The sequence below is a fragment of the Bombina bombina genome, unplaced genomic scaffold, assembly GCF_027579735.1.
Source record: "Bombina bombina isolate aBomBom1 unplaced genomic scaffold, aBomBom1.pri scaffold_541, whole genome shotgun sequence".
Classification (NCBI taxonomy): domain Eukaryota; kingdom Metazoa; phylum Chordata; class Amphibia; order Anura; family Bombinatoridae; genus Bombina; species Bombina bombina.
The window spans coordinates 104,579-131,743 of NW_026511442.1; the positions used below are offsets into that span (position 1 = coordinate 104,579).

Here is a 27,165-nt window from a genome sequence, read left to right on the forward strand (position 1 = left end):
TATGAGTTATAGGGTTCTGCTGTAGTTCTGGGGGCATTAGATGGAATTTACTTTACCTGGGTATGAGTTATAGGGTTCTGCTGTAGTTCTGGGGGCATTAGATGGAATTTACTTTACCTGGGTATGAGTTATAGGGTTCTGGTGTAGTTCTGGGGCCATTCTATATAATTTACTTTACTTGGGTATGAGTTTTAGGGTTCTTCTGTAGTTCTGGGGCCATAAGATGGAATTTGCTTTTCCTGGTAGGAGTTATGGGGTTCTGCTGTAGTTCTGGGTGCATTAGATGGAATTTACTTTACCTGGGTATGAGCTATAGGGTTCTGCTGTAGTTCTGAGGGCATTAGATGGAATTTACTTTACCTGGGTATGAGTTATGGGGTTCTGCTGTAGTTCTGGGTGCATTAGATGGAATTTATTTTACCTGGGTATGGGTTATAGGGTTCTGATGCAGTTCTGGGTGCATTAGATGTAATTTACTTTACCTGGGTATGAGTTTTAGGGTTCTTCTGTAGTTCTGGGGCCATTAGATGGAATTTGCTTTTCCTGGTATGTTATGGGGTTCTGCTGTAGTTCTGGGTGCATTAGATGGAATTTGCTTTTCCTGGTATGAGTTATAGGGTTCTGCTGTAGTTCTGGGGGCATTAGATGGAATTTGCTTTTCCTGGTATGAGTTATGGGGTTCTGCTGTAGTTCTGGGTGCATTAGATGGAATTTACTTTACCTGGGTATGAGTTATAGGTTCTGCTGTAGTTCTGGGGGCATTAGATGGAATTTACTTTACCTGCGTATGAGTTATGGGGTTCTGCAGTAGTTCTGGGTGCATTAGATGGAATTTACTTTACCTGGGTATGAGTTATGGGGTTCTGCTGTAGTTCTGGGGGCATTAGATGGAATTTACTTTACCTGGGTATGAGTTATAGGGTTCTGCTGTAGTTCTGGGGGCATTAGATGGAATTTAATTTACCTGGGTATGAGTTATAGGGTTCTGCTGTAGTTCTGGGGGCATTAGATGGAATTTACTTTACCTGGGTATTAGTTATGGGGTTCTGCTGTAGTTCTGGGGGCATTAGATGGAATTTACTTTACCTGGGTATGAGTTATGGGGTTCTGCAGTAGTTCTGGGTGCATTAGATGGAATTTACTTTACCTGGGTATGAGTTATGGGGTTCTGCTGTAGTTCTGGGGGCATTAGATGGAATTTACTTTACCTGGGTATGAGTTATAGGGTTCTGCTGTAGTTCTGGGGGCATTAGATGGAATTTACTTTACCTGGGTATGAGTTATAGGGTTCTGCTCTAGTTCTGGGGCCATTCGATATAATTTACTTTACTTGGGTATGAGTTTTAGGATTCTTCTGTAGTTCTGGGTGCATTAGATGGAATTTACTTTACCTGGGTATGAGTTATAGGGTTCTGCTCTAGTTCTGGGGCCATTAGATGGAATTTATTTTACCTGGGTATGGGTTATAGGGTTCTGATGCAGTTCTGGATGCATTAGATGTAATTTACTTTACCTGGGTATGTGTTTTAGGGTTCTTCTGTAGTTCTGGGGCCATTAGATGGAATTTGCTTTTCCTGGTATGTTATGGGGTTCTGCTGTAGTTCTGGGGGCATTAGATGGAATTTACTTTACCTGGGTATGAGTTATGGGGTTCTGCAGTAGTTCTGGGTGCATTAGATGGAATTTACTTTACCTGGGTATGAGTTATGGGGTTCTGCTGTAGTTCTGGGGGCATTAGATGGAATTTACTTTACCTGGGTATGAGTTATAGGGTTCTGCTGTAGTTCTGGGGGCATTAGATGGAATTTACTTTACCTGGGTATGAGTTATAGGGTTCTGCTGTAGTTCTGAGGGCATTAGATGGAACTTACTTTACCTGGGTATGAGTTATGGGGTTCTGCTGTAGTTCTGGGTACATTAGATGGAATTTACTTTACCTGGGTATGAGTTATAGGGTTCTGCTCTAGTTCTGGGGCCATTAGATGGAATTTATTTTACCTGGGTATGGGTTATAGGGTTCTGATGCAGTTCTGGATGCATTAGATGTAATTTACTTTACCTGGGTATGTGTTTTAGGGTTCTTCTGTAGTTCTGGGGCCATTAGATGGAATTTGCTTTTCCTGGTATGTTATGGGGTTCTGCTGTAGTTCTGGGTGCATTAGATGGAATTTGCTTTTCCTGGTATGAGTTATAGGGTTCTGCTGTAGTTCTGGGGGCATTAGATGGAATTTGCTTTTCCTGGTATGAGTTATGGGGTTCTGCTGTAGTTCTGGGTGCATTAGATGGAATTTACTTTACCTGGGTATGAGCTATAGGATTCTTCTGTAGTTCTGGGGCCATTAGATGGAATTTGCTTTTCCTGGTATAAGTTATGGGGTTCTGCTGTAGTTCTGGGTGCATTAGATGGAATTTACTTTACCTGGGTATGAGCTATAGGGTTCTGCTGTAGTTCTGGGGGCATTAGATGGAATTTACTTTAACTGGGTATGAGTTATGGGGTTCTGCTGTAGTTCTGGGTGCATTAGATGGAATTTACTTTACCTGGGTATGAGTTATGGGGTTCTGCTGTAGTTCTGGGTGCATTAGATGGCATTTACTTTACCTGGGTATGAGTTATAGGGTTCTGCTGTAGTTCTGGGTGCATTAGATGGAATTTACTTTACCTGGGTATGAGTTTTGGGGTTCTGCTGTAGTTCTGGGGCATTAGATGGAATTTACTTTACCTGGGTATGACTTATAGGGTTCTGCTGTAGTTCTGGGGGCATTAGATGGAATTTACTTTACCTGGGTATGAGTTATAGGGTTCTGCTGTAGTTCTGGGGGCATTAGATGGAAATTACTTTACCTGGGTATGAGTTATAGGGTTCTGCTCTGGTTCTGGGGGCATTAGATGGAATTTACTTTACCTGGGTATGAGTTATAGGGGTCTGCTGTAGTTCTGGGGGCATTAGATGGAATTTACTTTAACTGGGTATGAGTTATAGGGTTCTGCTGTAGTTCTAGGGGCATTAGATGGAATTTACTTTACCTGGGTATGAGTTATAGGGGTCTGCTGTAGTTTTGGGGGCATTAGATGGAATTTACTTTACCTGGGTATGAGTTATAGGGTACTGCTGTAGTTCTGGGTGCATTAGATGGAATTTACTTTACCTGGGTATGAGTTATAGGGTTCTGCTGTAGTTCTGGGGGCATTAGATGGAATTTACTTTAACTGGGTATGAGTTATAGGGTTCTGCTGTAGTTCTAGGGGCATTAGATGGAATTTACTTTACCTGGGTATGAGTTATAGGGGTCTGCTGTAGTTTTGGGGGCATTAGATGGAATTTACTTTACCTGGGTATGAGTTATAGGGTACTGCTGTAGTTCTGGGTGCATTAGATGGAATTTACTTTACCTGGGTATGAGTTATAGGGTTCTGCTGTAGTTCTGGGGGCATTAGATGGAATTTACTTTACCTGGGTATGAGTTATAGGGTTCTGCTGTAGTTCTGGGGGCATTAGATGGAATTTACTTTACCTGGGTATGAGTTATAGGGTTCTGCTGTAGTTCTGGGGGCATTAGATGTAATTTACTTTACCTGGGTATGAGTTATAGGGTTCTGCTGTGGTTCTGGGGGCATTAGATGGAATTTACTTTAACTGGGTATGAGTTATAGGGTTCTGCTGTAGTTCTAGGGGCATTAGATGGAATTTACTTTACCTGGGTATGAGTTATAGGGGTCTGCTGTAGTTTTAGGGGCATTAGATGGAATTTACTTTACCTGGGTATGAGTTATAGGGTACTGCTGTAGTTCTGGGTGCATTAGATGGAATTTACTTTACCTGGGTATGAGTTATAGGGTTCTGCTGTAGTTCTGGGGGCATTAGATGGAATTTACTTTACCTGGGTATGAGTTATATGGTTCTGCTCTAGTTCCGGGGGCATTAAATGGAATTTACTTTACCTGGGTATGAGTTATATGGTTCTGCTGTAGTTCTGGGTGCATTAGATGGAATTTACTTTACCTGGGTATGAGTTATAGGGTTCTGCTGTAGTTCTGGATGCATTAGATGGAATTTGCTTTACCTGGGTATGAGTTATGGGGTTCTGCTGTAGTTCTGGGTGCATTAGATGGAATTTACTTTACCTGGGTATGAGTTATGGGGTTCTGCTGTAGTTCTGGGTGCATTAGATGGAATTTACTTTACCTGGGTATGAGTTATTGGGTTCTGCTGTAGTTCTGGGGTTATTAGGTGGAATTATTTTTTTCTGGAAATGAATTATGGGGTTCTGGTGTAGTTCTGGGGCATTATATGGAATTTACTTTACCTGGGTATGAGTTATGGGGTTCTAGTTTTGTTCTGGGGGCATTAGATGGAATTTACTTGACCTAGTTATAAGTTATGGGGTTCTGCTGTAGTTCTAGGGGCATTAGATGAAATTTACTTTTCCTGGGAATGAGTTATAGGGTTCTGCTGTAATGCTGGTTTCATTAGATGTAATTTACAGTTCCAAGGTATGAGTTATGGGGTTCTCGTGTAGTTCTGGGGGCATTAGAAGGAATTAACTTTACCTGGGTATAAGTTATGGGGTTCTGCTGTAGTTCTAGGGGCATTAGATGGAATTGACTTTTCTTGGGAATGAGGTATAGGGTTCTACTGTAATGCTGGTTTCATTAGATGTAATTTACTGTTCCTAAGTATGAGTTATGGGGTTCTTGTGTAGTTCTGAGGGCATTAGATGGAATTTACTTTATGTGGGTATGAGATATGGGGTTCTGCAGTAGTTCTGGGGACATTAGATGGAATTTACTTTACCTGGGTATGAGTTATAGGGTTCTGCTGTAGTTCTGGGGACATTAGATGGAATTTACTTTACCTGGGTATGAGTTATAGGGTTCTGCTGGAGTTTTAGGGGCATTAGATGGAATTTACTTTATCTGGGTATAGGTTATAGGGTTCTGCTGTAGTTCTCAGGTAATTAGATGGAATTTACTGTTCCTGGGTATGAGTTATAGGGTTCTGCTGTAGTTCTGGGGGCATTAGATGGAATTTACTTTACCTGGGTATGAGTTATGGGGTTCTGCTGTAGTTCTGGGGGCATTAGATGGAATTTACTTTACCTGGGTATAAGTTATGGGGTTCTGGTGTAGTTCTAGGGGCATTTGATGGAATTTTACTTTACCTGGGTATAAGTTATAGGGTTCTGCTGTAGTTCTGGGGGCATTAGATTGAATTTATTTTTTCCTGGGAATGAGTTTTAGGGTTCTACTGTAGTTCTGGGGGCATTAGATGGAATTTACAGTTCCTGGATATAAGTTGTGGAGTTCTTCTGTAGTTCTGGGGGCATTCGATGGAATTTACTTTTCCTGGGAATTAGTTATGGGGTTTGCTGTAATGCTGGGTGCATTAGATGGAAAATACTGTTCTTGTGTATTTTATGGGATTCTAGTGTAGTTCTGGGGGAATTTGATGGAATTTACTTTTTCTGGGAATGAGTTATGGGATTCTGGTTTAGTTCTGGGGCATTAGATGGAATTTAATGTTCCTGGATACGAGTTATGGGGTTCTGGCGTAGTTCTTGGGCATAAGATGGAATTTACTTTGCCCAGGTAAGAGTTATGGGGATCTGGTGTAGTTCTGGGGGCATTAGATTGTCATTGGCACATAAGGGAGCTTTTTACATTTATGTGCATAAAGAGGTTGACTTTGTAGAATGTAATACATTCTACTCCTCTATAATCTGTTACTTAACCAGACATTGTCTTCTTCATTCTCAGTTCCCCCCAGAAACAGCACAGTGCTAGTGCTGCCCTCTGAGAATGTTACAGAGGGGGATACAGTCATCATAACCTGTGAGACCCACAGCATCCCATCACCTACCATCCTTCTACAAAAAGTGTGCTCTGGGAACAATACCTTCTTGCAGGCCAAGAATGGAACCTTTACCTTGCACAATGTCACCCGCAACGACACTGGGACCTACATGGTTAGCATCATTAATGAGGCTGGCAGTGAGACAGAGGTCATTGAGATCCTTGTAAAAGGTAAGGAGATAATATTTAGTGTGATAACACATTCGTCTATGGCACTGGTTTTCAAACCTGTCCTCAGGCCTCCCCAACAGGCCATGCTTCCAGGATGAGAGCAGGTAAAATAACCATGTTTACTAAACAGCTGAATATTTCACCTGTTCCCTAGTTCAGATATCCACAAAATGTGGCCTGTTAGGGAGGCCTGAGGACATATTTTAAAACCAGTGGTCTACGGAATACAACTGCGATCTTGGAATATGATTACATCCCATCCCTGGAACTTTATCTCTGATCCTCATGTCTTTTTCACAGAACGTCGAGTAAGTGACAAACATAGTGTCACCACACCGGTCATTGTGGGGTCTTTGGCTGTGGTGTCAGCCTGTATTCTAGGAGCAATAGTTTATCATCTGAAGCAAGCCAGACAGCAGGGGTCATACAACCTTCTGACAGCATTGAAAAGCATAGTGTGACCAAGGACTTCCTGTGTAAATTTGCTTCATAAGTTCCCGAGTTGATGTGGACCAACTGGCCTGAACGAGAGTCACACTAATTACGAGTCTACTATATGCCAACCTCATGGACACCCTGAGACTACTAGCTGCCAACCTCATGGACTCCCTGAGACTGCTAGCTGCCAACCTCACGTAAACCCTGAGACTACTAGCTGCCAACCTCACGGAAACCCTGAGACTACTAGTTGCCAACCTCATGGACACCCTGAGACTACTAGTTGCCAACCTCACGGACATCCTGAGACTACTAGCTGCCAACTTCATGGACTCCCTGAGACTACTAGCTGCCAAACTCATGGACACCCTGAGACTACTAGCTGTCAACTTAATTGATAAATTACATAGCTAGATTAGCTAGATTTTTCCTTCCTGTATGCTGCAGACACCAATTCAGTTTGCAAGATCTGAAAGTGAAAGAGCCAGTAACGGCCGAGTCTGCCATAGGAACTAGTTGGTTGAGTCCTGCGCTTAACGTGGCAGCCAGTTCATCTATATAATTACATAAGTGTTTGTGCAACTGTGAGCGGCACTTAAATAGCATGTTGACTTCCAAGTGTCTATTTTCCCAGAGTTAAAGTTTTTTTGCACATAAAACTGATCACTGAAATCTACAAGAAAAGCAGTGAAGCAGGTAACTAGAGTGTGAAGGAAGATCTCTGGGAAGGTACTAATGACCCAGAAGCTACTACATCTAATGGCCAGTGACTACACGTGTTTCACAGAATGTTGAGTAAGTGACAAACATAGGGTCACCACACCCGTCATCGTGGGGTCTTTAGCTGTGGTGTCAGCCTGTATTCTAGGAGCAATAGTTTATCATCTGAAGCAAGCCAGACAGCAGGGGTCATACAACCTTCTGACAGCACTGAAAAGCATAGTGTGACCAAGGACTTCCTGTGTAAATTTGCTTTATAAGTTCCCGAGTTGATGTGGACCAGCTGGCCTGAACTAGAGTCACACTCATTGCAGTTTACTTAGAAAGCCTTGAGACTACTTAAATGCCAACCTCATGGACACCCAGAGACTACTAGCTGCCAACCTCATGGACTCCCTGAGACTCCTAGCTGCCAACCTCACGGACTCCCTGAGACTACTAGCTGCCAACCTCACAGACACCCTGAGACTACATAGCTAGATTAGCTAGATTGGTACTTCCTGTATGCTGCAGACACCAGTTTAGTTTGCAAGATCTGAAAGTGAAAGAGCCAGTAACGGCCAAGTCTGCCATAGGAACTAGTTGGTTGAGTGCTGTGCTTACTGTGGCAGCCAGTTCATCTATATAATTACATAAGTATTTGTGCAGCTGTGAGCGGCACTTAAATAGCACGTTGACTTCCAAGTGTCTATTTCCCAAGATTTAAAAGTTCTTTTTGCACATAAAACTGATCACTGAAATCTACAAGAAAAGCAGCGAAGCAGGTAACTAGAGTTGTGAAGGAAGATCTCTGGGAAGGGACTAATAAACCAGAAGCTACTGCATCTAATGGTGCAGTGACTACACGTGTTTATAGATAGCTAGAGGACTCTTGTTATCAGTGTGTACGGTACTTTACAGGGTTATCACAAAAATATCTTTATATACTGTACCCTAGTGCATATATTATACTGTACCTAGTGCATATATTATACTGTACCCTAGTGCATATATTATACTGTACCTAGTGCATATATTATACTGTACCCTAGTGCATATATTATACTGTACCTAGTGCATATATTATACTGTACCTAGTGCATATATTATACTGTACCTAGTGCATATATTATACTGCACCTAGTGCATATATTATACTGTACCCTAGTGCATATATTATACTGTACCTAGTGCATATATTATACTGTACCTAGTGCATATATTATACTGCACCTAGTGCATATATTATACTGTACCCTAGTGCATATATTATACTGCACCTAGTGCATATATTATACTGTACCTAGTGCATATATTATACTGTACCCTAGTGCATATATTATACTGTACCTAGTGCATATATTATACTGTACCCTAGTGCATATATTATACTGTACCTAGTGCATATATTATACTGTCCCCTAGTGCATATATTATACTGTACCTAGTGCATATATTATACTGTACCCTAGTGCATATATTATACTGTACCTAGTGCATATATTATACTGTACCCTAGTGCATATATTATACTGTACCTAGTGCATATATTATACTGTCTCCTAGTGCATATATTATACTGTACCTAGTGCATATATTATACTGCACCTAGTGCATATATTATACTGTACCCTAGTGCATATATTATACTGTACCTTAGTGCATATATTATACTGTACCCAGTGCATATATTATACTGTACCTAGTGCATATATTATACTGTACCTTAGTGCATATATTATACTGTCCCCTAGTGCATATATTATACTGTACCTTAGTGCATATATTATACTGTCCCTAGTGCATATATTATACTGTACCTTAGTGCATATATTATACTGTCCCTAGTGCATATATTATACTGTACCTTAGTGCATATATTATACTGTATTATATTATATATGCTCTATGGTACAGTATAATATATGAACTAGGTACAGTATAATATATGAACTAGGTACAGTATAATATATGCACCAGGGTACAGTATAATATATGCACCAGGGTACAGTATAATATATGCACTAGGGGCAGTATAATATATGCACTAGGGTACAGTATAATATATGCACCAGGGTACAGTATAATATATGCACTAGGTACAGTATAATATATGCACTATGCACTAGGGTACAGTATAATATATGCACTAGGGGCAGTATAATATATGCACTAGGGGCAGTATAATATATGCACTAAGGTACAGTATAATATATGCACTAGGGGACAGTATAATATATGCACTAGGGGCAGTATAATATATGCACTAGGGGACAGTATAATATATGCACTAGGGGACAGTATAATATATGCACTAAGGTACAGTATAATATATGCACTAGGGGCAGTATAATATATGCACTAGGGGACAGTATAATATATGCACTAGGGGACAGTATAATATATGCACTAAGGTACAGTATAATATATGCACTATTATTCTGTATTAATGCAGCTACTACAGCTTTTGAGAGAAGATGCATCCCAGTTTAAAAGCTCTTGCAGAATGGTTTTATTTCATGTAGCTTGTTGCTATGCACTTACCTGCAGATGTCCTTGGTTTTGTCACAAAATGATTAAAGGGACATGAAACCTACAGATAGAAGTTTAAAACTGCTGCTCTGTTATATAATTTGATTTGTTCTATTGATATGAAAAGCATATCTAAGTATGCTCAGGAGCTGCTGATTGGTGGCTGTACATATATGCCTCATGTTATTGTCTCACCTGTGTGCATTGCTGTTTCGTCAACAAAGGATACCAAAAGAATGAAGCAAATTCGTTAATAAAATTAAATTGGAAAGTTGTTTAAAATTGTATTCTATGGGACCGATTTATCAACCCCCGTATGCAGCCAAATGCATCTGTTTCCGTACGAGCCTTTAGGCTCACCGAAACAGGAGTTAAGAAGCAGCGGTCTTAAGACCACAGCTCCGTAACTATTCCACCAACTCTGAGTCGGCGGACAGCAATCAGCCCGATCGGATACGATCGGGTTGATTGACAACTCCTGCTAGCAGCCGATTGGCCTCAAATCTGCAGGGGGGTGGCATTGCACAAGCAGTTCACAAGGAATGTTTGTGCAATGATAAATGCCAAACGCTACAGCGGATCATGTCCGCTCGCACTTTGATCATTTGGTCCCTCTGTCTGAATCATGACAGAAAAAATGTTTCATGTCCCTTTAATGTGATATTTGTATTGTAGTATTATATTGGTAAATTTTATTTTTTTAACAAAATGTAATAAAAAAACTTCATTTGCACAATAACATCTTAAGCATGTGATTTCAAGTCTTAACCTAGATCCTGTAACAGACGCTGATGTATTTCACCTCCTTGTAATGGGAGCTTTTCTTATGCTGTATATTCCTGAAATATGTGACAGCTGTTAGTTATCAGACATATGTGACAGCTGTTAGTTATCAGACACGTGACAGCTGTTAGTTATCAGACACATGTGACAGCTGTTAGTTATCAGACACGTGACAGCTGTTAGTTATCAGACATATGTGACAGCTGTTAGTTATCAGAAATATGTGACAGCTGTTAGTTATCAGACATATGTGACAGCTGTTAGTTATCAGACACATGTGACCGCTGTTAGTTATCAGACACATGTGACAGCTGTTAGTTATCAGACACATGTGACAGCTGTTAGTTATCAGACATATGTGACAGCTGTTAGTTATCAGACACATGTGACAGCTGTTAGTTATCAGACACATGTGACAGCTGTTAGTTATCAGACACGTGACAGCTGTTAGTTATCAGACATATGTGACAGCTGTTAGTTATCAGACACATGTGACAGCTGTTAGTTATCAGACACATGTGACAGCTGTTAGTTATCAGACATATGTGACAGCTGTTAGTTATCAGACACATGTGAGTTCTGTTAGTTATCAGACACATGTGAGAGGTGTTAGTTATCAGACATATGTGACAGCTGTTAGTTATCAGACATATGTGACAGCTGTTAGTTATCAGAAATATGTGACAGCTGTTAGTTATCAGACATATGTGACAGCTGTTAGTTATCAGACACATGTGAGTTCTGTTAGTTATCAGACATATGTGACAGCTGTTAGTTATCAGACACATGTGAGTTCTGTTAGTTATCAGACACATGTGACAGCTGTTAGTTATCAGACATATGTGACAGCTGTTAGTTATTAGACACATGTGAGTTCTGTTAGTTATCAGACACATGTGACAGCTGTTAGTTATCAGACACATGTGACAGCTGTTAGTTATCAGACACATGTGACGGCTGTTAGTTATCAGACACATGTAACAGCTGTTAGTTATCAGACACATGTGACAGCTGTTAGTTATCAGACACGTGACAGCTGTTAGTTATCAGACACATGTGACAGCTGTTAGTTATCAGACACATGTGATAGCTGTTAGTTATCAGACACATGTGACAGCTGTTAGTTATCAGACACATGTGACCGCTGTTAGTTATCAGACACATGTGACAGCTGTTAGTTATCAGACACATGTGACAGCTGTTAGTTATCAGACACTTGTGACAGCTGTTAGTTATCAGACATATGTGACAGCTGTTAGTTATCAGACATATGTGACAGCTGTTAGTTATCAGACACATGTGACAGCTGTTAGTTATCAGACACATGTGACCGCTGTTAGTTATCAGACACGTGACAGCTGTTAGTTATCAGACATATGTGACAGCTGTTAGTTATCAGATACATGTGACAGCTGTTAGTTATCAGACATATGTGACAGCTGTTAATTATCAGACACATGTGACAGCTGTTAGTTATCAGACACATGTGACCGCTGTTAGTTATCAGACACATGTGACAGCTGTTAGTTATCAGACACATGTGACAGCTGTTAGTTATCAGACACATGTGACAGCTGTTAGATATCAGACACATGTGAGAGGTGTTAGTTATCAGACACATGTGACAGCTGTTAGTTATCAGACATATGTGACAGCTGTTAATTATCAGACATATGTGACCGCTGTTAGTTATCAGACACATGTGAGTTCTGTTAGTTATCAGACACATGTGACAGCTGTTAGTTATCAGACATATGTGACAGCTGTTAGTTATCAGACACATGTGACAGCTGTTAGTTATCAGACACATGTGACAGCTGTTAGTTATCAGACACGTGACAGCTGTTAGTTATCAGACATATGTGACAGCTGTTAGTTATCAGACATATGTGAGTTCTGTTAGTTATCAGACACATGTGAGTTCTGTTAGTTATCAGACATATGTGACAGCTGTTAGTTATCAGACACATGTGAGTTCTGTTAGTTATCAGACACATGTGACAGCTGTTAGTTATCAGACATATGTGACAGCTGTTAGTTATTAGACACATGTGAGTTCTGTTAGTTATCAGACACATGTGACAGCTGTTAGTTATCAGACATATGTGACAGCTGTTAGTTATCAGACACATGTGACAGCTGTTAGTTATCAGACACATTTGACAGCTGTTAGTTATCAGACACATGTGACAGCTGTTACTTATCAGACATATGTGACAGCTGTTAGTTATCAGACATATGTGACAGCTGTTAGTTATCAGACATATGTGACAGCTGTTAGTTATCAGACATATGTGACAGCTGTTAATTATCAGACACATGTGACAGCTGTTAGTTATCAGACACATGTGACAGCTGTTAGTTATCAGACACATATGACAGCTGTTAGTTATCAAACACATGTGACAGCTGTTAGTTATCAGACACATGTGACAGCTGTTAGTTATCAGACACGTGACAGCTGTTAGTTATCAGACATATGTGACAGCTGTTAGTTATCAGACATATGTGACAGCTGTTAGTTATCAGACACATGGGACAGCTGTTAGTTATCGGACACATGTGACCGCTGTTAGTTATCGGACACATGGGACAGCTGTTAGTTATCGGACACATGTGACCGCTGTTAGTTATCAGACACATGTGACAGCTGTTAGTTATCAGACACATGTGACAGCTGTTAGATATCAGACACATGTGAGAGGTGTTAGTTATCAGACACATGTGACAGCTGTTAGTTATCAGACATATGTGACAGCTGTTAATTATCAGACATATGTGACAGCTGTTAGTTATCAGACACATGTGAGTTCTGTTAGTTATCAGACACATGTGACAGCTGTTAGTTATCAGACATATGTGACAGCTGTTAGTTATCAGACACATGTGAGTTCTGTTAGTTATCAGACACATGTGACAGCTGTTAGTTATCAGACACATGTGACAGCTGTTAGTTATCAGACACATGTGACAGCTGTTAATTATCAGACACGTGTGACAGCTGTTAGTTATCAGACACATGTGACAGCTGTTAGTTATCAGACACATGTGACAGCTGTTAGTTATCAGACACATGTGACAGCTGTTAGTTATCAGACACATGTGAGTTCTGTTAGTTATCAGACATATGTGACAGCTGTTAGTTATCAGACATATGTGACAGCTGTTAGTTATCAGACACATGTGACAGCTGTTAGTTATCAGACATATGTGACAGCTGTTAGTTATCAGACATATGTGACAGCTGTTAATTATCAGACACATGTGACAGCTGTTAGTTATCAGACATATGTGACAGCTGTTAATTATCAGACACATGTGACAGCTGTTAGTTATCAGACACATGTGACAGCTGTTAGTTATCAGACACATGTGACAGCTGTTAGTTATCAGACACATGTGACAGCTGTTAATTATCAGACACGTGTGACAGCTGTTAGTTATCAGACACATGTGACAGCTGTTAGTTATCAGACACATGTGACAGCTGTTAGTTATCAGACACATGTGACAGCTGTTAGTTATCAGACATATGTGACAGCTGTTAGTTATCAGACACATGTGAGTTCTGTTAGTTATCAGACACATGTGAGTTCTGTTAGTTATCAGACACATGTGACAGCTGTTAGTTATCAGACATATGTGACAGCTGTTAGTTATTAGACACATGTGAGTTCTGTTAGTTATCAGACACATGTGACAGCTGTTAGTTATCAGACACATGTGAGTTCTGTTAGTTATCAGACATATGTGACAGCTGTTAGTTATCAGACACATGTGACAGCTGTTAGTTATCAGACATATGTGACAGCTGTTAGTTATCAGACATATGTGACAGCTGTTAATTATCAGACACATGTGACAGCTGTTAGTTATCAGACATATGTGACAGCTGTTAATTATCAGACACATGTGACAGCTGTTAGTTATCAGACACATGTGACAGCTGTTAGTTATCAGACACATGTGACAGCTGTTAATTATCAGACACGTGTGACAGCTGTTAGTTATCAGACACATGTGACAGCTGTTAGTTATCAGACACATGTGACAGCTGTTAGTTATCAGACACATGTGACAGCTGTTAGTTATCAGACACATGTGACAGCTGTTAGTTATCAGACACGTGACAGCTGTTAGTTATCAGACACATGTGACAGCTGTTAGTTATCAGACACATGTGACAGCTGTTAGTTATCAGACACATGTGACAGCTGTTAGTTATCAGACACATGTGACCGCTGTTAGTTATCAGACACATGTGACAGCTGTTAGTTATCAGACACATGTGACAGCTGTTAGTTATCAGACACTTGTGACAGCTGTTAGTTATCAGACACATGTGACAGCTGTTAGTTATCAGACACATGTGACAGCTGTTAGTTATCAGACACTTGTGACAGCTGTTAGTTATCAGACACGTGACAGCTGTTAGTTATCAGACATATGTGACAGCTGTTAGTTATCAGACACATGTGACAGCTGTTAGTTATCAGACATATGTGACAGCTGTTAATTATCAGACACATGTGACAGCTGTTAGTTATCAGACACATGTGACCGCTGTTAGTTATCAGACACATGTGACAGCTGTTAGTTATCAGACACATGTGACAGCTGTTAGTTATCAGACACATGTGACAGCTGTTAGTTATCAGACATATGTGACAGCTGTTAGTTATCAGACATATGTGACAGCTGTTAATTATCAGACACGTGTGACAGCTGTTAGTTATCAGACACATGTGACAGCTGTTAGTTATCAGACACATGTGACAGCTGTTAGTTATCAGACACATGTGACAGCTGTTAGTTATCAGACACATGTGACAGCTGTTAGTTATCAGACACGTGACAGCTGTTAGTTATCAGACACATGTGACAGCTGTTAGTTATCAGACACATGTGACAGCTGTTAGTTATCAGACACATGTGACCGCTGTTAGTTATCAGACACATGTGACAGCTGTTAGTTATCAGACACATGTGACAGCTGTTAGTTATCAGACACTTGTGACAGCTGTTAGTTATCAGACATATGTGACAGCTGTTAGTTATCAGACATATGTGACAGCTGTTAGTTATCAGACATATGTGACAGCTGTTAGTTATCAGACACATGTGACAGCTGTTAGTTATCAGACACATGTGACCGCTGTTAGTTATCAGACACGTGACAGCTGTTAGTTATCAGACATATGTGACAGCTGTTAGTTATCAGACACATGTGACAGCTGTTAGTTATCAGACATATGTGACAGCTGTTAATTATCAGACACATGTGACAGCTGTTAGTTATCAGACACATGTGACCGCTGTTAGTTATCAGACACATGTGACAGCTGTTAGTTATCAGACACATGTGACAGCTGTTAGTTATCAGACACATGTGACAGCTGTTAGTTATCAGACACATGTGACAGCTGTTAGTTATCAGACACATGTGACCGCTGTTAGTTATCAGACACATGTGACAGCTGTTAGTTATCAGACACATGTGACAGCTGTTAGTTATCAGACACATGTGACCGCTGTTAGTTATCAGACACATGTGACAGCTGTTAGTTATCAGACACATGTGACAGCTGTTAGTTATCAGACACATGTGACAGCTGTTAGTTATCAGACACATGTGACAGCTGTTAGTCTCCACATCACCTCCATACAATCAGAGGATCACAGAGAGAAAAGGATGCAGAGCATCCCCAGCTCCGGGGAAGAACCCTAAGCAGAGCCCAAAAGAGACCACACCCAGAGTCCCTAAAAGGGAACAACCATCTCCCGGAGGGAAAACCAGGTCCCTAAAAGGAGACCTAAGCCATATGGAGAGAACGGAGAAACCAAAAAGGTCTCATGCAAACAGCTTGATATTACACAGACAATGTGCAAATATCCGCAGCTGATTACAGTTTGCAAACATTCCGCAGCTAGGCAGCTAAGCTACCCATCAGGCTACTAGCTGCTGAAGGGCCAAGTCCTTGTTCCTCGGCAGAATAACTGGGGATGAGGGAAGTGGGGAAGGTATTTAAGCCTTTGGCTGGGTGTATTTGCCTCCTCCTGGTGGCCAGGTTCTTAATTCACAAAAGTAATAAATGCAGCTGTGGACTCGTTCCATCAGAAGAAAAGGAAATTATCAGGTAAGCATAATTTAAGTTTTTTGTTGTTTTAAAAGATAGATAATCCCTTTATTACCCGTTCCCCAGTTTTGCATAACCAACACAGTTATATTAATATGTTTTACCTCTGTGATTGCCTTGTATCTAAGCCTCTGCAAACTGCCCCCTTATTTCATTTCTTTAGCCAATCAGTGCTCACTCCTAGGTAACTTCACGAGTGTGAGCTCAATGTTATCTATATGAAACGCATGAACTAATGCCCTCTAGTGGTGAAAAACTGTCAAATTAGAGGCAGACTTCAAGGTCTAAGAAATTAGCATATGGACCTCCTTGGTTTAGCTTTCAACGAAGAATACCAAGAGAATAAAGCAAAATTGGTGATACGAGTAAATTGGAAAGTTGTTTAAAATGACATGCCCTATTTGAATCATGAAAAATAATTTTGGACTTGACTGTCCCTTTAAGTCACTCAGACATCCCAACTCTCCCTGAAGTTCAGGGAGTCTCCCTCATTGTAATAGCGGATCCTTGACGCCCACAAATGAAATGTAATCTCCCTGAAACTACAAGTACCATGATCCAACGTGGCCTGAATCCAGAAACAGCGTTTCTTTAAGGAATGCCTTTAGTTGCAGTGACGTCATCGAGCAGGGAGGCGTTGTCACAGCAAGTCTGCCTTTACTTTCAGCGTATTGCGTGTCTGCCACCCTCCCTCCTGCTGTTTGGAGGAGGCGATAAGGCTCTTGGGGGAAGAGGAGAATCAGCAGCAGGCAACATCGGCTGCAGCATAGGCTGAGTGAGAACTGAGATAGAGGGCAAAGAGAGAGCGTCCCTGTGAGGGAGGAGATAGACACCCCTGCTGTCAGGTCCTTATCAAACTGACTCTACTGTGAGTACAAAACATAATTACAAATAGCCTTAAACTCAAAATCACACATGCTCCGGGCACAAAATCCGAAAGTCGTACAGGGACAACTATACTAAGTAGTTCACAAGTTGGGATGCTATGGAACCCCAAACAGGGCCACTATCAGGGGGTGAATAGGGTGACTCCTGTCAGGGGCCCAGTGGGCCAGGGGGGCCCCATGAGGCAAGCACACCAGAGTAGTGCTATTGAGCAAGGGAAATGGCATTACAAGGAGTAAATCATTAGCATTTTTTTCCATCTACACTCCTCATACCACTAACATGAATCCAAATATGACCATACTGTTATTCATGATAATCCTTTTCTCACTCCAATTTTGTTCATATCACTTCCGCCATAAGCACACACCTCTAACTGGAAAACAAATTATCATACATCATGGCCTGCTCTGTTGCTGTAACTTATCTGCTGAGTGCTGGTGGAGGGTTATAAAAAATAACCCTCCTACCCCCACCTCACAAAATTATAAAGTATCACATTCACTATATGGCCAAACAAAAATGATTTACAAATTCCTATTCCTTATGTTACTTGTCCTTGCAAATGATGTAGAGTCTAACCCTGGTCCCCTAACAAATTCCATTCCCAGCCTTCCAGCTAAAAAAGGCCTCTCCTTTGTGCACTGTAATATCCGCAGCTTACTACCAAAAATTGATGCACTGCAAGCTTGGTGTTTACAATACAAGCCAAAAATCATTGTGATCTCTGAATCGTGGCTAACCGCAAAAATACCTGACTCTGCCATTGCAATACCTGGGTATTCATGCCATAGAATTGACTGAGCAAAGAGAGGAGGCGGCATTGTAATTTATGTCGACAATTCCACAAAGTACACTCCCTAAAAAAAATCTAACTCTCCTGCCACCTTTGATTTCCTTTCTGGCACAATTGAGATCCCGTGCAGTAAATCAATAATTGTTGCAGGAATCTACCGCCCACCTAGCTCCCCTGTGCATTCCCTTTCTGACATAGCACATCTCCTTAGTGAAACCATAGCTCAAAACCCAAAAAAAAAAAATTTTTGTTTTTTGGAGATTTTAATATTGATTGGCTGAATCAAAAAAATAACAGTTGTCGCTCGCTGTTTAAATCTTTGCAGCTAACACTATTAATCTCCTCCCCAACTCGCATAAACATCAAAAGCCATAATCACACCCTGCTTGACTGGATTCTCTCCACTTCTCCCGACCGAATCCAGGAGGCAGGTGTTCTCCCTAACAATTTCAGTGAACACTGCTTAGTGTACTGCGTGCGCAAAATAAAGGCAACTAAATCCTCTCCCAAGGTTAAAATCACCAGGTCCTTCAAAAAATGTAATCTTCAATCATTTTGGAATTTGCATGCCCCACTGCGTAAGGTGAGAGTAAAAGGAGCACACTTGAATTGGATCACAGCTGACCTCATTCAAATGTACCAGTTTCGGGATTCATTGTGGTCAAAGTTCAAGCATACAGGCTCTATGAACGATCACTGTGTATATAGACAATGGCAAAATATATGCACTAAATAAACAAAATTGGCCAAGGCCCAATATTTCTGTGAAAATCTGAACAATAATATATCAAACCCTAGAAAGTTTTTGAAACTCATAAACAACTTACAAAATCCTCCAATCCACTCCCAACCCCCCACTGTCAATGTGGACAACCAAACCCTGCAACTCCCCTTAGAAGTAGCAAATGCCTTTAATAGTTATTTTGTCGGATGCTCCACCACCCTGATTGACAAACTAATACATAACACACATCCTGAAACTACAAATGTGGATCAGGCCCCACTAAATCAACAAAGACCCAATATAGAGAAGTTCAATTTTAGACCTGTACCCATCAATGTCGTTAAACACCTTAATAATCTAAAAATTAAAAACCAGTCTGGACCTGATTAAATCCCAGCAATGCTGTTGAAGCTCAGTGCGGCGGCAATTGCTAAACCTGTCACAACCCTAATTAACGAATCCTTGGTGTCTGAATACATACCCAAACTTTGGAAAACTGCAAGAGTAGTGCCTATCCATAAAAGTGGGGAGTTAACCTTGGTTTCTAATTATCGCCCTATATCTTTACTCCCAGTATTGTCAAAAATCTTAGAAAAATGCGTCCATACGCAACTAAGTGAGTATTACCAACAATCTAACTATCTGACCCCTGATCAATCAGGTTTTCGCCCGAATCACTCCACTACAACTGCCCTCCTAAAAGTTTGCAACGACATCCAAACTGGCATGGAACAAGGAGACCTAACTGGAGCTATTTTCCTTGATTTTGCAAAGGCCTTTGACATAGTGGAACACGACATACTACTGCTCAAACTAAAAAACTCTGGTATTGCTGATCGTCCATTAACCTGACAGTGACTCCCTCCCTCTCCCAGTCACGTGTGGTGTTCCCCAAGGTTCCATTCCCGCCCCCCTACTATTCACATTATTTATAAATGATTTGCCTAATGTCTGCAAATCCTCAACTGTACACATGTATGCAGACGACACGGTAATCTATCCAATCAATTCCGATCTGCTGCAGCTTGAAGCAGTGCTCCAAGACCAGTTCACAGAGGTAGAAAAGTGGATCTCAAAAAACAAACTCTTCCTAAACACTGACAAAACTGTCACAATGATCTTTGGAACGAGACCTAAATTACACAAATTACAAAATTCCCATCTACACATCAAAACAAAATCCAATTGCACGCTGACCACAGTCCACTCTTTCAAATACTTGGGTATGTTGTTAGACCCCAATCTATCTTTTGGCCTCCACATAGAAAAACTTGCATCCAAACTGTATCCAAAACTAGGTGCCCTGTACAGAAACAAATCTTGCCTCAGCCCTACAGTAAAGGAAAAGATTGTACAGCAAATGCTGATGCCTATCACGGATTATGGGGACATAGTATATGCACCTGCACCGCAAACTCACCTTAATAAACTTAATACATTGTATAACTCGTTCTGCTGCTTTGTGCTACAATGTAACTACAGGACCCACCATTGTGACATGCTAAAAGAACTAAACTGGCTGTCGCTGGAATCCAGACGCACCCTCCATCCTTGTCTTTAAGAGCCTTTCTGGGAAGCTCCCACCCTACCTGAGCAGAATGCTCTCCCCGGCTATTACCACCTCCTATAACCTCCGATCCAGTAGCAGCACATTATTTAGTTTGCCTCAATACAAAAAGAAAGCAGCTCGATCCTCCTTTTCCTACAGAGCGCCACAGTTATGGAATGACCTCCCGCACACTTTCAAACCTTCCCCAAGCCTAATATCCTTTAAGAGATCCCTCTCTACATATCTCAAAACAGAATGCACCTGTCATGGTTGATTATATATTTCCTACCTGTTCTATGTTAAATGTTTGCATATATTGTGTATTATTATTGTTTTTGTATTTTATTGTACCCTACTGTATCAATGCAATGTTTTGTGGACCCAGGACATACTTGAAAACAAGAGAAATCTCAATGTGTCCTTCCTGGTAAAATATTTTATAAATAAATAAATACATTTGAGAGGATTTCTGAGTGTGCACTAAACCACTAGGCACAGTGTGAGACAGACTTGGTGGTGAGGCAGGCGGCAGATCACTTTCATTTGCAGAAGAGGAAGGACTTTGAAATTGCACAAATAAATAAAAAACATTTACTGATTGTAACTTCAGTGTGCTAGTTGTATGGTGGAGCCAGGGGTCCATAAAAACACATTTTTTAGCAATATACAGCAGTGTATTTATGATTATTTGACAATGCTGTAGAAATTCTATATTTAAAGCCTTGCAGAAATGTTTCCTCCTCAATACACAAATGGTAGGTGCCTGTGACGGACCGCCTGGTACCCCGAATGAGTACCTCTGTCAGAACACTTCCCTTGTCCTGGACATCCCTTTATCCAGAGCAATAGCTCAGGGGTCTGAACACAAAATGAATACTTTATTTAAAAGCAGCACACATATTTATACCCTGGCATTCCAGAGTCACAGAGCTTCAGGTTACAGAGGGCATTGGTTAAACAGTAAAGCAAACATATGAACAATACATCAAACCTCTAACAATTGTCTATTCACAGGTAAAAAAGATTAACATATCAAGTTAATTAAAGGGTCACTGAACCCAATTTTTTTATTTTGTGATTCAGATAGAGAATGCAATTTTAAGCAACTTTCTAATTTACTTCTATTATCAATTTTTCTTCGTTCTCTTGCTATCTTTATTTGAAAAAGAAGGCATATAAGCTTTTCTTATTGGTTCAGACCTCTGGACAGCATTTTTTTTATTGGTGGATGAATTTATCCACCGATCAGCAAGAACAACCCAGGTTGTTAACAAAAAATGGGCCGGCATCTAAGCTTACATTCTTGTATTTCAAATAAAGATACAAATAGAATGAAGAAAATTTGATAATAGAAGTAAATTAGAAAGTTCCTTAAAATTGCTGCTCTATCTGAATCATGAAAGAAAAAATTTGGGTTCAGTGTCCCTTTAACTGGGGAGGGGAGTTTACTCAGACAATCTGATGTTGGGCAGTCTAGTTAACATAATCACACAGGAACACAATCAGTTTACCCAGACAGACTCCTGAGACACAATCAGATCTGAAACATAAATAAAATACATCTTATTACAGAATATAAAAACAGCTCTTATTAGCTATTAAAGGAACAGTCAAGTCCAAAATAAACTTTCATGTTTCAAATAGGGCATGTCATTTTAAACAACTTTCCAATTTACTTTTATCACCAATTTTGCTTTGTTCTCTTGGTATTCTTAGATGAAAGCTAGACCTAGGAAGGCTCATATGATAATTTCTAAGCCCATGAAGGCCGCCTCTTGTCACATGCTTTTTATTTGCTTTTCACAACAGGGGAGGGCTTGTTCATGTAGGCCATATAGATAACATTGTGCTCACGCCCGTGGCTTGTGGCAGACACTGCACTAATTGGCTAAAATGAAAGTCAATAGATAATAAATAAAAAGTCATGTGATTAGGGGCTGTCAGAAGATGCTTAGATACAAGATAATCACAGAGGTAAAAAGTATATTAATATAACTGTGTTGTTTATGCAAAACTGGGGAATGGGTAATAAAGGGATTATCTATCTTTTAAACAACAACAACAATTCTGTTGTTGACTGTCCCTTTAAGTCCTTTATGCCCACTTGGTTTCTAGAGTCACAATAGCTCCCACAAGGGGCACTCACACCCTGTACCCATCCTGTATTTATGGCTACAGGGTGACATGGACATAAGACAGAGTTATGAAAGTACATGGGGTGTCCAGCATATTCCCTTGTGGATAGTATAGACTCTATGGGGCATATGTATCAAGCTCCTGCAGGCTCGCCAGAAACACCAGTTATGAAGCAGCGGTCACAAAGACCGCTGCCCCATAACCCTGTCCGTCTGCTCTGAGCAGGCGACAGACATCGCCGGAAATCAAACCGATCGAGTACGATCGGGTTGATTGACACCCCCCTGCTGGTGGTCTGTTGGCCGCGAGTCTGCAGGGGGCGGCGTTTCACCAGAAGCTCTTGTGAGCTGCTGGTGCAATGCTGAATACGGCGAGCGTATTGCTTGCCGTATTCAGCGAGGTCTGGCGGACCTGATCCGCACTGTCGGATCAGGTCCGCCAGACTTTGATAAATTGGGGCCTATATCTTTACATAAAAACCCGGGACCAGATTTACTTCCCAATGAACTCTATAAAATGTTGAAACTTAATATTATCACATATCTTAAAAACATTTTTAATCATTACTTTATAAATAAATCACCATGTTTGGACGCCTTCTCTGCATCCTCGACCACTATGATCTTAAAGGGACAGTTCACCCAAAAAAATGATCTCCTTTAAATTGTTCCCAATTATTCATTTTACCTGCTGGTGTGTTTTAAATGCTCCTTTACCCATATTTTGACATTTGAATTAGCTGATTTAGTCTGTGGTATCAAAGCTATACTGAAAGTTTCTATACAGGAGTATATTCTATTGAATAGTCTAAGTAAACACAGCCAGCAGAAGAGATTACACTCTCAGGCCTCGCTTCCATTGAGTCGTTAAAAAACATAATTTATGCTTACCTGATAAATTTATTTCTCTTGTAGTGTGTTCAGTCCACGGGTCATCCATTACTTATGGGATATATTCTCCTTCCCAACAGGAAGTTGCAAGAGGATCAACCAAGCAGAGCTGCTATATAGCTCCTCCCCTCACTGTCATATCCAGTCATTCGACCAAAACAAGACGAGAAAGGATAAACCATAGGGTGCAGTGGTGACTGGAGTTATAATTTTAAAATTTAGAACCTGCCTTAAAAAGACAGGGCGGGCCGTGGACTGAACACACTACAAGAGAAATAAAATTATCAGGTAAGCATAAATTATGTTTTCTCTTGTTAAGTGTGTTCAGTCCACGGGTCATCCATTACTTATGGGATACCAATACCAAAGCTAAGTACACGGATGATGGGAGGGACAAGGCAGGAACATTAAACAGAAGGAACCACTGCCTGTAGAACCTTTCTCCCAAAAACAGCCTCCGAAGAAGCGAAAGTGTCAAATTTGTAAAATTTGGAAAAAGTATGAAGTGAAGACCAAGTTGCAGCCTTGCAAATCTGTTCAACAGAGGCCTCATTCTTAAAGGCCCAGGTGGAAGCCACAGCTCTAGTGGAATGAGCTGTAATTCTTTCAGGAGGCTGCTGTCCAGCAGTCTCATAGGCTAAACGTATTATGCTACGAAGCCAAAAAGAGAGAGAGGTAGCCGAAGCCTTTTGACCTCTCCTCTGTCCAGAGTAAACGACAAACAGAGAAGAAGTTTGTCTAAAATCTTTAGTTGCCTGTAAGTAGAACTTCAGAGCACAGACCACGTCTAGATTATGCAAAAGACGTTCCTTCTTTGAAGAAGGATTAGGACATAATGATGGAACAACAATCTCTTGATTGATATTCCTGTTAGAAACAACCCAGGTTTAGTACGCAGTACTGGAAAAAGAGAAGATGCAGGCACTACTGTGGATAGCTTAAAAACAATGAGTCTTTATTTGAAAAGCCGTTAAAAAATTAAACAGCTACAATCTCTGTAAAGACATGAGAAAAGGTACAAAAATCGACAGAGGCAAGGCAGGGTAGAAAAATAGACATAGAAAATTGTCTGACTAGTTTCGAGTACGGACTGTACTCTTATTCATAGACATGCAGAGAGGAGGCTAGACTCGCCTTTTAAAGGGAAAACTAGTGTCTGAAAATTCAGCTGATGTCCATTACTATTGATTGGGACATAAACTACAGTTAACCCCTCAAAGACAAGTCACGCCTAGTCTCTGTTGGAAAGGTTAAAAACAAAGAACGAAATTCTCAGATTATTGTTGTTATTTTAAACAGTGTTACACTCAATATCAGTTAGTGTTTTAATGGGTGAGACATGAAACAGAGACAGTTGGCGATCTATGTACAATGTCATAAGTGGCATTAGAAAATTATTGTTCTATTCATGTATAATACAAAGTTTATAGGAGCTGAACCATAGTTACATATGCCTTGTATCCTTATCTGTTACAATTAGGCAAAATTACTGTTATGCAAGATAGAGAACAGTATTAAGTAATTGTCCTATTATAGTTTTTCAAATTATAAGAAAATGTAAAACATAAACTTAGAGATATGCTAAACTAATGGTGGCATGAATATTAAATACACAGTGTCTAATAAGCAATGTTAAATAATAATCCTGTTATGGATTTTAGGGTTATAAATTAATATAAAACATGTACTTAAAGATATGCTAAACTGGTGATGACATGTATGTTAAATGTACAGTTCATATATACCCTAAAAAGTAATAAACCAATTCTAAATACAAGATTATGTATTTTGGGGTATGAAAAGAAAAGAATGACACTAGGTAAAGAGTTAGATACTAGGAAAATCCAAAGGCAATACATAGTGTATCTTATTTATTGCTTTAATTATCAATGAAAAAGTTGATATCGCATTCACGATTCATTCCTTTAGGAAAGCGTGTTTGCAATTTTAGCATCCAGAAGAGTTCTTTTCTCTCTAGGGACTTAAATTTGTTGCCCCCTCTGATAGATAGATTTACAATGTCAATTATTTTAATAGTGATATTAGCCTCATTAGAAAAATGTAAGCTATTAAAATGGTTCGCTACAGCAGAGTCTTTGTTATAATTTTTGATATCTCTGGCGTGTTCGTTATAACGTTTTCTAACTTCTCTAGAAGTTTGTCCTGTATATTGTAATTTACAGATATTGCATGTAAGGAGATATACCACAAAAGTGGTGCTGCAATTGGCATAAAAATCTATACTGTATTCTGTCCCTGTACTAGTGCTAATAAATGTGTTCCCTTCCTGAATATGTGAACACATATTACAGTTGCGACTACCACATTTGTAATTTCCTTTTTGTGTCAGCCAGTTGTGTTCCTTTCTTTTATTTCTGGTGACTAGGCTAGGTGATATGGCCTGTCCTAGGGTTTTTGATCTTTTGGGAACATATTTGATATTGTTGATAAAGGGTCTGAGGATATCATCGCCTGAAAGTATATGTGCATGTTTTTGCATAATTTTTACAATATCATTGTACTGTTTGGAATATGCTGTGGTGAAAACAATTGCTTCTTTAAAGTTAGATTCTTTCTTTTTTGCCTTATTCTTATGTATGTTAGTATCTGTGTTGTATTTTCTGATTTCCTTCCTACATTTTTCAAGACTATTGACATTGTATCCTCTACTAGTAAGTCTATTCTTCAACTCAAGTGATTGTGTATCATAGATATCGTCTGATTTAGTATTTCTTCGTAACCTAATGAATTGACCACGTGGAATGGACTTTATCAAATGTGTAGGATGTTGTGACGTTGCATAGAGTATTGTGTTACCTGCAGTCTCCTTGCGATAGGTACTGGTGACAATACAGTTTTCAACTATCTCCAATGTTAGATCTAAATAATTTACTCTTTGTGTGTTGTATATTCCTGTAAATCGTAAATTGAATGGATTAGTGTTGATGTATTCTATAAAGTTATTAAATTCTATATCATTTAAAGGTTTTTTGACAATGAGCAACAAATCGTCAATATAGCGAGTATATATTAAGATATTCTCAAGCCATGGATTTTGAGTGTTGTAAATATGTGATAACTCCCACCAGGAGACAAATAAGTTTGCAAAGGCAGGGGCAAACTTTGCCCCCATGGCGGTACCACATACTTGATTATAAAAACAGCCATCAAACCAGAAATAGTTGTGTGATAATAGGAATTTTAACACATCTCCTATGTATTGCTTAGTATAAATATTTAATTCCATCTCTCTTTGGAGAAAAAATTCCACTGCTTGTACCCCCAAATTTTGGGGGATACTGGTGTACAGTGAGCATACATCAATTACCACCCATGTGTAATTCTCTTTCCAAGAGACAGTGTCCATGATTTCAATTAGCTTTGCACTGTCTCTTAGATAGGAAAGTTGTTTTTTTGCAATCGGTTGTAGTATTTCATCTAACCATGCCCCCAAAGGCTCAAATAAGGACCCCACCCCTGAAACAATGGGTCTCCCTGGGGGGGAGATGGGGTCCTTATGAATCTTGGGGACATGGTAGAAAATAGGAGTAAGGGGATGTTCGGGAATTAG

At 40.0% G+C, this 27,165-nt stretch overlaps 1 protein-coding gene across 1 annotated transcript in view; it reads left to right on the forward strand.

Moving 5' to 3' along the window:
* Positions 1 to 7,363, forward strand: part of VCAM1 (vascular cell adhesion molecule 1) — a 66,128-nt gene extending 58,765 nt beyond the window's left edge. The window contains exons 7-8 of the mRNA XM_053696573.1: positions 5,759 to 6,025; positions 6,326 to 7,363. Coding sequence (XP_053552548.1) covers positions 5,759 to 6,025; positions 6,326 to 6,486 — 428 coding nt within the window. The 3' untranslated portion in view covers positions 6,487 to 7,363. The remainder of the gene's footprint in view (positions 1 to 5,758; positions 6,026 to 6,325) is intronic.
* The last annotated feature ends 19,802 nt before the right edge of the window (positions 7,364 to 27,165 follow it).